The sequence below is a fragment of the Macaca thibetana genome, chromosome 10, assembly GCF_024542745.1.
Source record: "Macaca thibetana thibetana isolate TM-01 chromosome 10, ASM2454274v1, whole genome shotgun sequence".
Taxonomy (NCBI): Eukaryota; Metazoa; Chordata; class Mammalia; order Primates; family Cercopithecidae; genus Macaca; species Macaca thibetana.
In genome coordinates this window covers 57,841,721-57,854,204 of record NC_065587.1, presented here as the reverse complement: position 1 = coordinate 57,854,204, position 12,484 = coordinate 57,841,721, and the positions used below count along the sequence as shown (strand labels likewise).

Below are 12,484 nucleotides of genomic sequence, written 5' to 3'. Positions count from 1 at the left end.
CAGCGAAGCCTTGCCTAGAATAGAGCCCTTAGCCAACACGTGAATGAGCCTAGCTGAGATTAGCTGAGCTCAGCCTAGATCAGTTGAGTCTTAGGTGGCTGCTATCAAATAATATTTTTGTTTCAAGTTACTGAGTTTTGGGTGGTTTATTATGCAGCCATAGCTAGCTGATACATTTAGGCAACTTGTTAGCAATGCAGACCCTGAAATTGTGATTCTCTGGGCTTAGGAATCTGTATGTGTCACAAACTTCACAGTGATTCTGATGCCGGTGCTCTATGAACCACACTTGAGAAACACCACTTTACACCCAACCCTTTTACTAGCTCAATGTGCAGTCATGGAAAATCCCCTGATATTTCTGAGCCTTAACTTTTTCATCTGCAAAGAGGGAATAATATGTATTTCCTGTGATGTAAGGATTAACTTAAATATAAAGAAACCTAGCTGATAATATTTTTTTTCTCCTCCTCCTTCAGCTTGTCCCCATCTCATCCCTACCCAACCTCAGGAAGACACCAGTACGAATATCTTAGGAAAACATGAATCTCAGGGTCACAGCTTTATTGTATAGATTTTTTAACACAGCCATATTACAAACATTGTCAGGGAACATTTACAAGAATAAATAAGATGGACTTGCAGGTGTAAAAAGATTACACTTCACTGTAATGTACAGTCAAAAAATATATCTGATATTCATTGACCTGACATTATTTACCTTCTGCTTTTTTAAGCTAGAATTGAAAAGAAAAAAAAAAAAAACATTGACAGCACAGTGCTGGCTTTTTTAAAAAGTTGATTTATTTTGTTTTCTCTTCTCATACGTGCTTTATCTATCAAACACCCAAACTGTACAAGTGCAGGCCATTGGGATTCATGGAGGAGGCTTCAAACAATGTGGAGACTTTGGTCTCATGCAATATCATATGCCCAGTGGATGTGAAGATGTCAGCCTCCCTGGAGTTGAGCGGGAACCTTGGGATAGCCTGTGAGGGTGTTCAGAAGCCAAGGCAATGGTAGAGGCCACAACTCTTTGTCTTTGATTGGCTAGTAGAATGTAGGGTGAAAAGTGCTTTTGAGTCTGATTACCAATGTGGGTTAACCTGGATTTACATGGGCTAACTCAGGATCCACCTGGTGAAGAAATGTGTGCACTGGAAATGATTATAATCATGTGTAAATTGAGTTACTGTGCTTTTGCTTTTGCAATCTGCTCCAACAGGCCTTGAATAGGGAGTGGGGTAGAAATAACCTCTGGAGATAATGTATATGGCAAGCAAAGCCCTGGTCTGTGTCCTGCTTGGACCTTCACTGGTTTTGGATGTCACTCATGGCCCTTTTGGTCAGTGGGTCTGAGTTATGGCTGCTCTCATCAGAGATCTACGTGGGTATTGGGTCTATGGCAAAGTGGCTGTTCCCTATGGTTTGCTGTTTGGTGATAACCAGAATGGATCAGCCCAATATATACAGCCACAAGAGCATGTTGGCCTGCTCAGTGAGGAGACTTGGACGGGGGAGCAGGGGGCTTCAACCTGTACAGACCAAACACACTCTACTTGGATTTGTGCTCTACAGGTATGAATGAGTTCAAATGTGATTCCAGCTCCACAAGATCTCACCCATCTAGAATGGAAGTGACCTGAAATCCATTTCAGCAATGCTCCTCTTCCCTTTAAAGAGACACCTGGCATTTTTTAGACAGCTGCCGAGATGGGCAGCTTACCCTCTCTGGCAGACAGCAGGTCTTCCTTACAGCTATTAAGTTTCACTCATGGGTCCTAGTTATACTCAGAGGAGTGACCTGGGTCTAGCAAACTGTGCTTGACTTCATCCAAGAATCAGCAGACCTATGGAGTATATGGACACCGTATTCTGCCTGATGCCTCAGAAGCCTGATTTTACATGGAATGACACCACTTTGCCCTCTGAGCCTCCAGAATGCCCTGGGGGCTTTGACCCAAAGAACACCTGACAGTATTCATCTTCCATGGGAGATACAGGGACAGGGTGGGCACTGAGAGTTTGTTGGACCATCATAGAGAAGGTCCACTGATTTGTATTCATAAGCCCAAAGGCACTGAAGTAATTGTACAGAGACTAAATTTGTAATTTTGGCGGGTTACTTCCTATGACCCTTTCTCCTCTACATCCAAGAGTCCTGCTCACTAAGGAACCATGAACTACATTAATTACCCTGAGCTCCAGGCTTTTATACTGATACTTTTCTGTCCAACACTTCAAGGCCACCAGACACTCATTCTCTGAACATTCCAATCAAGGATCAGAGTCCACATCCCACCACCCAGAGCAGTTCTCAGATACAGAAGGAAGCCCCATAACGATCCAGCCCCTAAAAGTCTTCCCAACAGATTCTCTTTCATCCTGAGCCCTTTTACTTCCCTTGTATGTGTCCCAGTGGACCACCACTGAGCTCTTAGATAGGTGGGATGCTAGGTTTGGAGGCTACCATTGTGAGTGCTGATACCTCCTTTTAGAGACCTAACATTCATGGGTGGATTTCAGTTGGTGAATGTAGCCCCTTTGATGACCTTTTCCCATCTTTTCTGGAGGTGGGATGCAAAAGACTGGCTTGATCTCTACAAGACAACTGTATAGTCAGTGCCATGCAAAAGCCCATCCCTGGTTACTAAAAATCTAGAAGAGTCTGCTCATGTGCACAAATATGGCTTAGATGTGTTTCCTGTGCTTCTGAGGATCAGACCCATGATCCTGAAAAATGTGTCAGAAGAAACTGGGGCTAGAACAGCTCCCCCCACGCTCCACCACTAACCTCTCTCCCTGTTGTTCAGACAGTCTATGACCTCAAAGGCAGATCCCTGCAAGAGGAAGCCAAGGTCTTGCATTCTATCACTTCTAGACATGTATACATGGAAAACCTCCAACAGAGAACCCTTGCATGGGAGCTTGTCTATCAGCTTGTCTCTTCTAGTTGGATTTACTTTTCCTATTTCCTTGTTTTACTTGGCTGTGATTCAAAGCTGGTCATAGAGTGAGAAGGAGCTCACACTGTTAAGTAATGAGGAAGGCAAGTCAGGGATTTGAGATGACATGACTATCCATGTTTATGTTTTTTTTCTTCCACCCTCCAGTTGGGTTGACCATTTTTTTTCCCCTGGGGATCCTGGCCCAGCACAACCTGTTGACATGACTTAGGACCAGTATCGTGTTCATGCTTCCTCTTGGGCTCACCCATGTCTTCCATAGTGTTACTCCTGATTTAGCTTGGTGCTGATGACCTGTTTACCCAGCCCAGCGGTGGCCAGCTGCAGCCTAAGGAAGGGTGGCTTTCTTCATTCTGTCCCGAGGCAGTGAGGTACCAGGGAATTATCATTTCCTTCAGTGTCTCTGGATCTGGGTAGGGTAGTCACTCCTGCAGAGATAACAGGATAAGGGCCTGGCTGCTATTCCCTGGGCCTCACTTCTGTTGTGTAGAGCAGTCTTACTGGACTGACACCTCTATGTACTCTAAGGGGTTCCCACCAGCGCTGAGGGAATGTAGATCCTGCTGAGGACATACAGCAAGAGCTAGTGTGGCAATGGGGAGTGGAAGATGAATAAACATGATGGGTCAGAGGGAAATTCATCATCTTTTGCCCCAGACACTGAGATTTGCCCTTGCTCCAACTGGCTCTGCCAAGCTGTTACCCATCCTTTGTCCAGCTATGTCACAGAAGTGACCACTTCGCTAAATAAATCATCTGCATCCTTGGTTCTGAGTATTCATTGGGTTCCAGTTTCCTGGCCTTGCCTTCCTGTTTTCCTGCCTAAAGTGCTCTGAATCTACCCCTTCTAATGTTGATGAGGGTCCTTTTTTCATGTATGTTTTTACATTAATTGGTTGGCCCAACACTCTATGGCCAAGAAATGGCAGGGTTGGGATTCAAACTAAAGACTGAGCTCTGTCTACCACAACCCCATGCCTTACCCAGGAATTAATTGTGCCACAGTAATCTCGGTTTCCTAATAGTGCTCTCTCCAAGGTGCTATGTGCTGTAGGCAACCAGTAAGTATATGTGGCCAGGGTAAAGCGAGGAGCCTTCCAGACCCCAGCTGCTCATGAAGTGTGTCCTCAGACTTGCCCACATTAGCAACCATGTGACTCCACTTGGACAACAGGCACCACTTTCCAGCCTAGCATTCAGGAATCTGCTGAGTACAGCTGTGTCCAGCCTCTCCTTTCCTTTTAGGGTTTTGTGGGCTCATCCTTCTCCACGCCAGATGAGCAAATCCTCATCATTCTAGTGTGAGTCAATGGGTTCCTTCCAGCACCCAACTGGAAGATACCTGAGTTGAGGTCCACTCATGAACAGTGAGGTCAGAGCATCTGCACACCAAAGGAGCTGCCTAGGAGAAGGTCAGCTGGTCTTGATCTTGCCTGTAATTGGCTCTGGGAGGCAGCAGGGTCACTGCTCCTAGAGTCAATTCTAGGGTCAAGTTCAAGACCAGCTGACCCAGGGTCCGTCATAGTGAGGTGAACAGAACAGAACAACATGAGGAACAGAGCACATTTTTTTTTTGAAATATTCATACAGTCATATTAAAACCAACCAGGCTAAATCAGAAAGTGGAATGCAAATTTTGCATGAATTGTTAAAGTAAAACATGAGACTATGAAGGAATTTTAAGCTTACTGTTGTTTGCTTTGAGCTGTATCCACTGAGATAGCTGTTCCACTCTAGTCTCTTCTGTTACGGATAACCTCCTGGGAAAAATGTGAGATACAATGGTGGAAAAATAGTCTCTGTAGTGAGAAAAAACCAGTTTAAATCCTGGTTCTTTCACTCACTAGCTATGGAACTGTGGGCAAGTGATTTCTCCCCTAGGAGCCTTACTTTCCTCATCAGTAAAATGGTGACAATCACAAACCCTCCTTTAGAATGTTGGAAGAATTTAATGAGCTCACACATTACAGTCCCCAGCATAGGGTCTGTTGGTTCCTTTGCAGGCCACACCCACAGAGAGGGCCAGCACTAAAAGCAAGCTGTCCCTTTCCATTCCCACAAAGGCCTACTGTGGCCTTCTAGAGAACCAAGGGCCCCTGGTTGGCCTAGATTCTTCACCCCAGAAAGGATGCAATGTTGGAGTGTAGCTAAGATACATCCTGTAGCTATCTAGGCCATAAACACACACAAATGGAGAAAGTTCCTGGGCTTCTCTTTACTTCCTTGCATCTTCTCCAAACAGGGTTCACATCTATGAGGTGAGAGCTCCTGTTGTAAAGACTCAGAGAGCACTAATAATATTTTCCTCTCCTCACGACAGGCTGAGCTCACCCTATAAATGGGGTGGGGTGGGGAGATCCCCTGGGGGAGGTTGTGGTGACTCCAGAGATTTCCTGGGTAAACGAAAATGTTCAAATTCCTGGGCACTGGTGCCCCATCTCATCCAAGCCTTGCCACATCCTTGTCTCATGGGATCTTAGGAAGTCATCCCCATCTGTGAGCCTCAATTTCTTCCTGTGTGCACTGGCTTAAGACCTATTCACTGCCTTGCTTTCTTTGGAGAATGGTTGGGTTGTGGGAAAACAAGGGGATGAGCTGGGGGAATCATCACTGGTCCTTGCTGGGTTACCCCACCATGGCCTGATATATATATATATATATTTTTTTTTTTTTACAAGTTTTTTTCTTCTTAAAGTCACACTTTAAATTCCTACCATTTAAAATGATAGAAACTGCTGTCATGTTTATCTGCCAGCTATTACACCCCTTCCTGAGCAGAAAAAAAATGTTAGGATTTGTGTTAAATAGCTCTCCCTCCACCCTCATGCTGTCTGGATGTACCAAGATCTGAGATAATAGCCTACAGCAGGTGGATTTGCCATGCTCCAGGCTCCTTGCAGGCTGGGGAAGGCCAGCTGGGGCAGTGGGCTGGAGCCAAGGGAGGCCAGCAGGCCCAGTGTGGGTGGGTCCCCGGGGTCTGCTGAAATACACCTGGGGAGAGGCTCATCAAAGGAAAAGAGCAAGTTCATCGCGGGGTTCCTTTGCTTGCCTTTGCTTTGAGGCTCTTCCTTTTGAACCTCTAAAGTGACAGCCCTTCCTTGATCAAGTCTGGTGTCCCTGGACTTCTAGACAGCTCCAGAGCCCATGCCAATGGAAGCCACTTTTGTGGGCTCCTTTCATGTTCCATCCTCATGGGCCTGGAGATCTGGGTTGGTGACCCTGCTCCATGGTAAAGCAGAGACCCTGGGTTTCTCATAGAATCCGAGTCTCATGATCCACTGTATATTTAGTTCCAGCAACAAAACAGTGAGCAGACAGACAAAGAGATGTGATATTAAAAAGTACACACTTAAGGGAATGTTTTCACAGTGTCTGATGAAAGTAAAAGAGGCAGCCCCATTGGTCAGAGGGAGTCTTTGCCAACACGAAGCTGAGTACATCTCTCTAAAGCTCCGTGGACTCCTTGTTGCCAATAGGACAAAGTCTGCACTTGCGATGGGCCTCTCTCTCCTGGACCCTGGCTCATCCCTGCTGCTCCGCCTGTTGTGCTGTGCCCGCACTGGTCTGGCCTCCCCCAGACTGCTCCTCCCGATGCCTTTTCACATTTCTTTGCCATTGCACATATGGATCCCTTTGCCTGAGTTTCCTTTTTGTTCTTTTTCTACCTGTTAAGACCCAGCAGGAACGGATGTCCCCTTCTCCAGGAAGCCCTAGGCCAAAGAGACTTTCTTGCTCCTAGGCTCATGGAACACTCATCCACTCCACACTACTGCACCGTGGTTCAATTTCCCCAGCATACAGTGGGCTCCTGAGGGCCAAAGCTGTGCCTTCTTGGGTTCTCTGCCCCTCATGCCCTGTCTGGGGCTAGACCAGCCTTCAAGATGGAGCTTCCTCGGTCCCAGCCCACCTGAGGCTGTCAGATACTGGGCCTAAGCACTGGCTAGAGATCAAGATCGAGAGTGTCCCTGGCTGGTCCCTTCATAGCCTGAGGGAACAGGGAATTGTTTTTACTGACTAAGAAATTAGATGAGACTGGCTTTCCTGGGGAGCTGGGAATGTGTTACTAAAATATATATGAAATTCTGGGCTTCCCAGAAGAACTGGCATCAGGAAGAAAGTACTAAATTTCCATTTGTAGAGGAGTTCTCTGCTCAGAAGTTTCTCGCCTTATTTTCCCTCCATAAAATAACTGCTTGACTTAGAGAACATGAGAAAAACAGCACAGAGAAGTCTCACTGCCATTACCTGCCCCTTTGGAACCCAGGATTTCAACACTGAGGAAGGTGCCTGGGTTTCCTCATTGGAGGAGATGATCAAATGGGGATGGTAACAAGCCAGTAGCTCTCTCCTGGGGGTTCTAAGGACTGAGTGGAATGTCCTGTGGAAAGTGCCAAGCATGATCCCTGGCATACAGTAGAGACTTAGCAAATGTTGGTTCCCTCTCACTGACTCACACTTTGGACAAGACCCTAGATCTCCGGGCCTGATTCTCTTGACCTATTTTAAATCAAAGTATAATGGGCTCCACAATGGCCTTTTTCAAGGTGGCTGCTGGGTTTCTTTAGGAAGGAGTTCAAATTTGGAGAGCCAAATTATGCCCAAAGCTGGTGCTCTATCTGCCCCAGAAACCAAAGGGACCATCTTCAGGCTCGCCCATCTCTCCCTTGCTCAGTGGCATGCTGTCCCAGGGTGGGAGCTTTTAAGGACATTGCCAGGAAAAAATAAAAGGCCCGAGAGATTTGTCTTAGAGGTACACACTCAAACTCCCCCGCCCCTTTCTTTTTGACACAAGAGACTAAGATTTTACACCCCTCAAAAGAAAGTTTCTTTTCACATACACTTTGGAAAATAATCAGATCTTGTTTGTCTCTTCCAAAGAAAGCTACCACCAAAGAGACACACGGGTTACATCCTACAGGTCAGCCTGAGTCCTGCCCCGGGGAGGTGGTCCCTTTTTACAAAGACAAGGAGGAGCAGAGAAGTTCCCTGCAGTTCCACCCTCTCCCACTGACCACACAAAAAAGCAAAGAACACCTTTATCAAAGAGTGCTGTGGACACAGCTGGCCGGCCAGTGAATGCTGGACAGTCAAGGCCCAGGCTGGGGAAGGGGTACAGAATGGTTGTGGGCCAAGCCCCATGCAGGTTAGGTGTGAGGATGGGGGCCTCTCTTGTGACCTAGGGAACATTGTAAGGTCACACTGGTCCAGACTGCAAATGTCTGGTGCCAGAGGCCCCTGAAGGAGGTTGCAGGGGGCAGCAGAGCAGTGACCCCCAAGAGCCCCAATCTTTTCCATGACATGGAGGAGCAGAACACACATCTCCTCCACTCCCAAGGAGAAGGAAGGCAGGGGAGCTTCCCATTCCCCAGCACCTGCACAGTCGGCTTGCCACGAGATCCACAAACTCAGAACAAAAGCAGGAGGTCTGGGAGCCAGAAATCCAAGGCCTTGCTTGTGGGTGTACTTCTGCTTGGGCCCGTGGCTGTGGCTGGTTAGGTTGAAAAGGAAGCCTGGGCCTTTTGGAGCAGCATCTCCCACAGCAACAGGAGACCCCTCAGAAGGTGCAGAGCCCCCCGTGGAACACAGGGCCACCAGTCTTCTCCTTGGAGTCAGGCAGGGTGCCACCACCTCGGAGCCCCTGAGCCCAGTTACTGCCATTCACACAAAAGGGGGTTTGGTCACAGCAGCCTCTGGACTCCGGCAGGTTCCCCATCCCACTGAGCTAAAAGGAGCTTAAGTATTCCAGTGCCACCTCGTATACAAATTTATACTGTTCCTGAGAGGCGGAGAGGAGGAGAGGCAGAGAGGGAGAAGAGGAGACAAGAGAGATGAAAAAGGAAAGGGAAAATGCATTTAGTTTAGAGATACAGAGTTTGGAGAAAACTTTATCTACATCCACATTATGTCAACTCAAAATTACCCCTATCTGGACATCCTTCAAAATTCCGCTTGACGGCTGCTTCTACCCAGGCTTCCTCGAATGCCCAGCTGGCATCATTCCCTTTCTTTTTTACTGTTTTGTACAACAGTGCTTCTCAAACTGTAATGTGCATACAAGGCAGCCAGAAATCTTTTTAAAATGCACATTCTGATTCAGTAAATCTGGAGTGGGGCGCAAGATTCTGCATTTCTAACAAGCTCCCAGGTAATGATGCTGCTGCTGGTCTGTGACCCACGTGCTAATAGGGCCTCATTTTGACCAAGACCACACCTGGAGTAGGTTTAAAGACATATTAAAGCTCCTCGTGCATGGTGCAGTGGCCCAGCATGGTACCGGCCGGGTCTTACCATCTGGGGCTTGGCCCGCACGCCCTCTTTGCCGCACTTTCCTCCACAGTGCTCTCTACTGCAAATGCTCTCTATTGTAAAAATTAGCATAAATTAATTGGAATATAATTAGACAGAAGTGAAAGCATACTTCACATTCTACTAATCCAGAATCCATTCCTTTAAGCCTGAATTAACGACACTGTCTTAAGGAATGGGCAGAAAGTGAAGCAAAGTAGGTGTAGCAGGATTAATAATTGGATTTTCCTGCAAGAAAGAAAAGTTGGGGAGGTTGGAAGGGGAAGACACAGGGCAGATAACGGTGCATATCAAGGGCACAGACTGCAGGTATATAATCAGCAGCCAGCTGTTGAGTGATTTTACTATTTTATGTCATTTTCTCCAGGTCAAGGGAACTAGTCAGCCCCTGGCTGTTGGAGAACAGTCCTTGGGATACTCACCAGGGTCTCCACCATGTTGGATTTGTTGTTACGCAGTGTTTTCACGATGTGGAACACGTCAATGATGTTTTGTTGCTGGATCATCTCACACACACTGCAGATGGCACAGAAGGTTCCACTACGGCCTCCCCCGTTTCTAAACACAGAGCAAAGAGGTGAGCCATGTTCCTAGGTCCCTTCCAGGCACCTGATGATTCTAAAGGTACATCAGTAGAAATAGGGATCAGCTGCCTGGGCAGATACAAGGCAAGGCAATGAATGGTGCAGGCTTTAGCCTGAGCCATGAGTTATGGTTTGACTCTGTGCCATTAACTTCCTTTGACCTTGGGCAAGTCACTTCCTCTGTCTGGGCCCCAAGTTCCTCACTCATATAATGAAGGGGTTGGACTAGATGACCTTTGAAAGTTCAATTAGCTTGACGTTTCTTGGTTCTATGAGCATGTTACAGTCACTCGGGGCACACTCACCCAAACGCCAAGGGCAGGACAGTACTGTGTCTTTGTACATGTGACACCTGCATCCTTGCTGATGCATCCATGTCCAAAGGATGCTGTGGGTCCACTTAAACATCCAATAAAGACAATGAAAATTTCCAAGTGATTTTCCTACTAGTTCTTCCCATCCTCCACTAAGGACAGCAATACTCTGTTAGCCTAGGGTCAGCCAGCCCAAGCTTGGAGGTAGGAACTTGGAGGGAGGAACTGGGCCTGATAGGCTTTATCTTAAAATGACAGGTGTCTACTATACACCTTGGTTTAAGCAAGATGCTACTGATCTTGAGTCTAGGGATAGAAGGTTCGTGGCAGAGCTATGTCTGTTATTCCTTTCTGAAATTCCATAAGTCATCTTCATGGAAACACCCTTCAAACTCTTTACAGAGAGTCCCTGTAGGAATATGCCTGATTCAGAACTCCTGGGCATGTTGCCAAGAGCAACTAATGATTTCATGTAATGGTCTGTGTCTAAAGAACATCTGGACGGAAACTAAGGCACTCAGTCAATCTCCCAGATGTTTTATCTACAGGATACGCAGTGACCAGATGTTTCAAGTACAGAGAGTTGCTTTCCATTCCCTGACTGGTGCCTGCATTTCAGGGTCTGTTATGGCGTCTGTGACTCTTGAGGAAACCAAGGTCCCTGTTGGTAGAAGAATGTCCCTGTACCTTCCTTTGGTTCAAACTACTGGCCACCTTGGCTAGAAAGGACATAGATAAAGACACTACTGCAAATGAAAACAAAACAAAACAAAAACAGGCTAAAAAACAAACATGAGAGAGAGAGAGAGAGAGAGTAAGGTCTCCTGCGAAAGAAGATTCTATCATTTCTGAAGCAAGAATAACAGTGTCCAAAGGGAAGAGGTGAGTAGGCACAGGGTCTCAGGGCCTGGTGGTCTGAGACCCTGAAAGATGGGTGCTAAGATAAGGTCACCTGAATGTGTGGGAGGCATCTGGGCATCTGGAGGCAGCAGGGATTAGCTGGCAGGAAACCAGCTGCTAGTTTCTGGGATGTGGGCAGAGCCACCTGGGCTTGGCTGATGCCACCCATCAACCTGACTTGGGACACCACGTAGTGTCTTCCTGAACTCTAGCCTGAGATTTGTTTCCTCTGGAAAGGAATATCTGCTGCAGGTGGTGGCCCTGAAGCTCTGTGTGTGCATCTCTATGTGTCTGTATGTTTAACCTGCTTTAAGCTCTCTGACTTTCCTAACATGTGCATGCACCACCTGTTTGAGAGGGAGAATAATTAGCTGGTTTTGAAAAGATTGACCTCAATTCTGAGGTCAGTCAGATATTATCAGTGCTTCCACTAGCTCCAGAAATATTTGTTCTGAGAAAGAGAAGACCTTGGTTCAAATTTCCTTTAACATAACATTTTTAAAGAGAGAGGCCTTCTCAATGACTTTTCCTCAAATCGTTGAAGTTCTAAGAAGCAAAGTGAGTGACTGTGAATCAAATATTTCACACACAGCTGCTATGGCTGCAGATTTGTTTTGGGTGTGAGACTTCGTAGAACCCTCTGTGGTCACTCTGTACTCCTAGGATAGGTTCTGTGACACTTGCTCTTTTAAGTAATTACATTGACAACATTTGCATATTTGCTACCATGACATTCTTGGTCATGTTGGCAGATAAAGTGTGTTTACTTTCTATTTCATGCCAAAGCACTATAGGGTCTGAAGATTGTCTAATTCCACATACCCATTGAACAGATGAGGAAACTGAGGCTTATAAAATTCAGTGATTTTCTTGACATTGGACCCTTTGTCAGCCACTGTCCTCTCGAGGTCCTGACCTCCACCCCACGTAATGACATCAGAATTCATTAGACTGGACAATGTCCATTCAAAGACAGGAGGTAAAGTCTGCAGTTCACCCCAGCAATGGGGGTATAAACACAGCTGGTCTGGAGCTCACTGTGCCCCTGCGCAATAGTGTTCCCAGAGTCCTTCACATCTGTCTATCAGTCCCTCAGGGCAGTGCCTTTCCCTCATGCTCTTTTTGTCCTGTGATCCCTCTAAACCCATCGTAGAGAAGTAGGCATAGTAGACAAGTCCTTTGGTTTACTCAGAGACAGTGTGGGTTAATCAATGGCGCATTAGCTTAGAGGCCAGGGAATGCAAGCCATAGCCCCACCCTTGATTCCTGATGACCTTACCCTGCCTGCACCTCAGTTTTCTCACTACAAAATGATAATTATCTACTTCACAAATGGATAGAGATGATTCATTTAAAATGTCTGGATTAAATTAAGCTCTCATAATCAACACCTTCCCTTTTCTCTCCTTCTTCT

The 12,484-nt window shown here is 46.5% G+C and overlaps 2 protein-coding genes across 6 annotated transcripts in view; both read right to left on the bottom strand.

The window, feature by feature from the left end:
* Nucleotides 1-12,484, bottom strand: part of CHD6 (chromodomain helicase DNA binding protein 6) — an 853,354-nt gene that overhangs the window by 645,524 nt on the left and 195,346 nt on the right. The window lies entirely within an intron of this gene.
* Nucleotides 529-12,484, bottom strand: part of PTPRT (protein tyrosine phosphatase receptor type T) — an 820,910-nt gene continuing 808,954 nt past the window's right edge. For all 5 annotated transcript variants that reach the window (XM_050806436.1, XM_050806437.1, XM_050806434.1 and 2 more), the window contains 2 exons: nucleotides 9,695-9,830; nucleotides 529-8,742 (listed from right to left, as the gene is read on the bottom strand). In XM_050806436.1, the coding sequence (XP_050662393.1) occupies nucleotides 8,689-8,742; nucleotides 9,695-9,830 (190 nt within the window). In that variant the 3' untranslated portion in view covers nucleotides 529-8,688. The remainder of the gene's footprint in view (nucleotides 8,743-9,694; nucleotides 9,831-12,484) is intronic.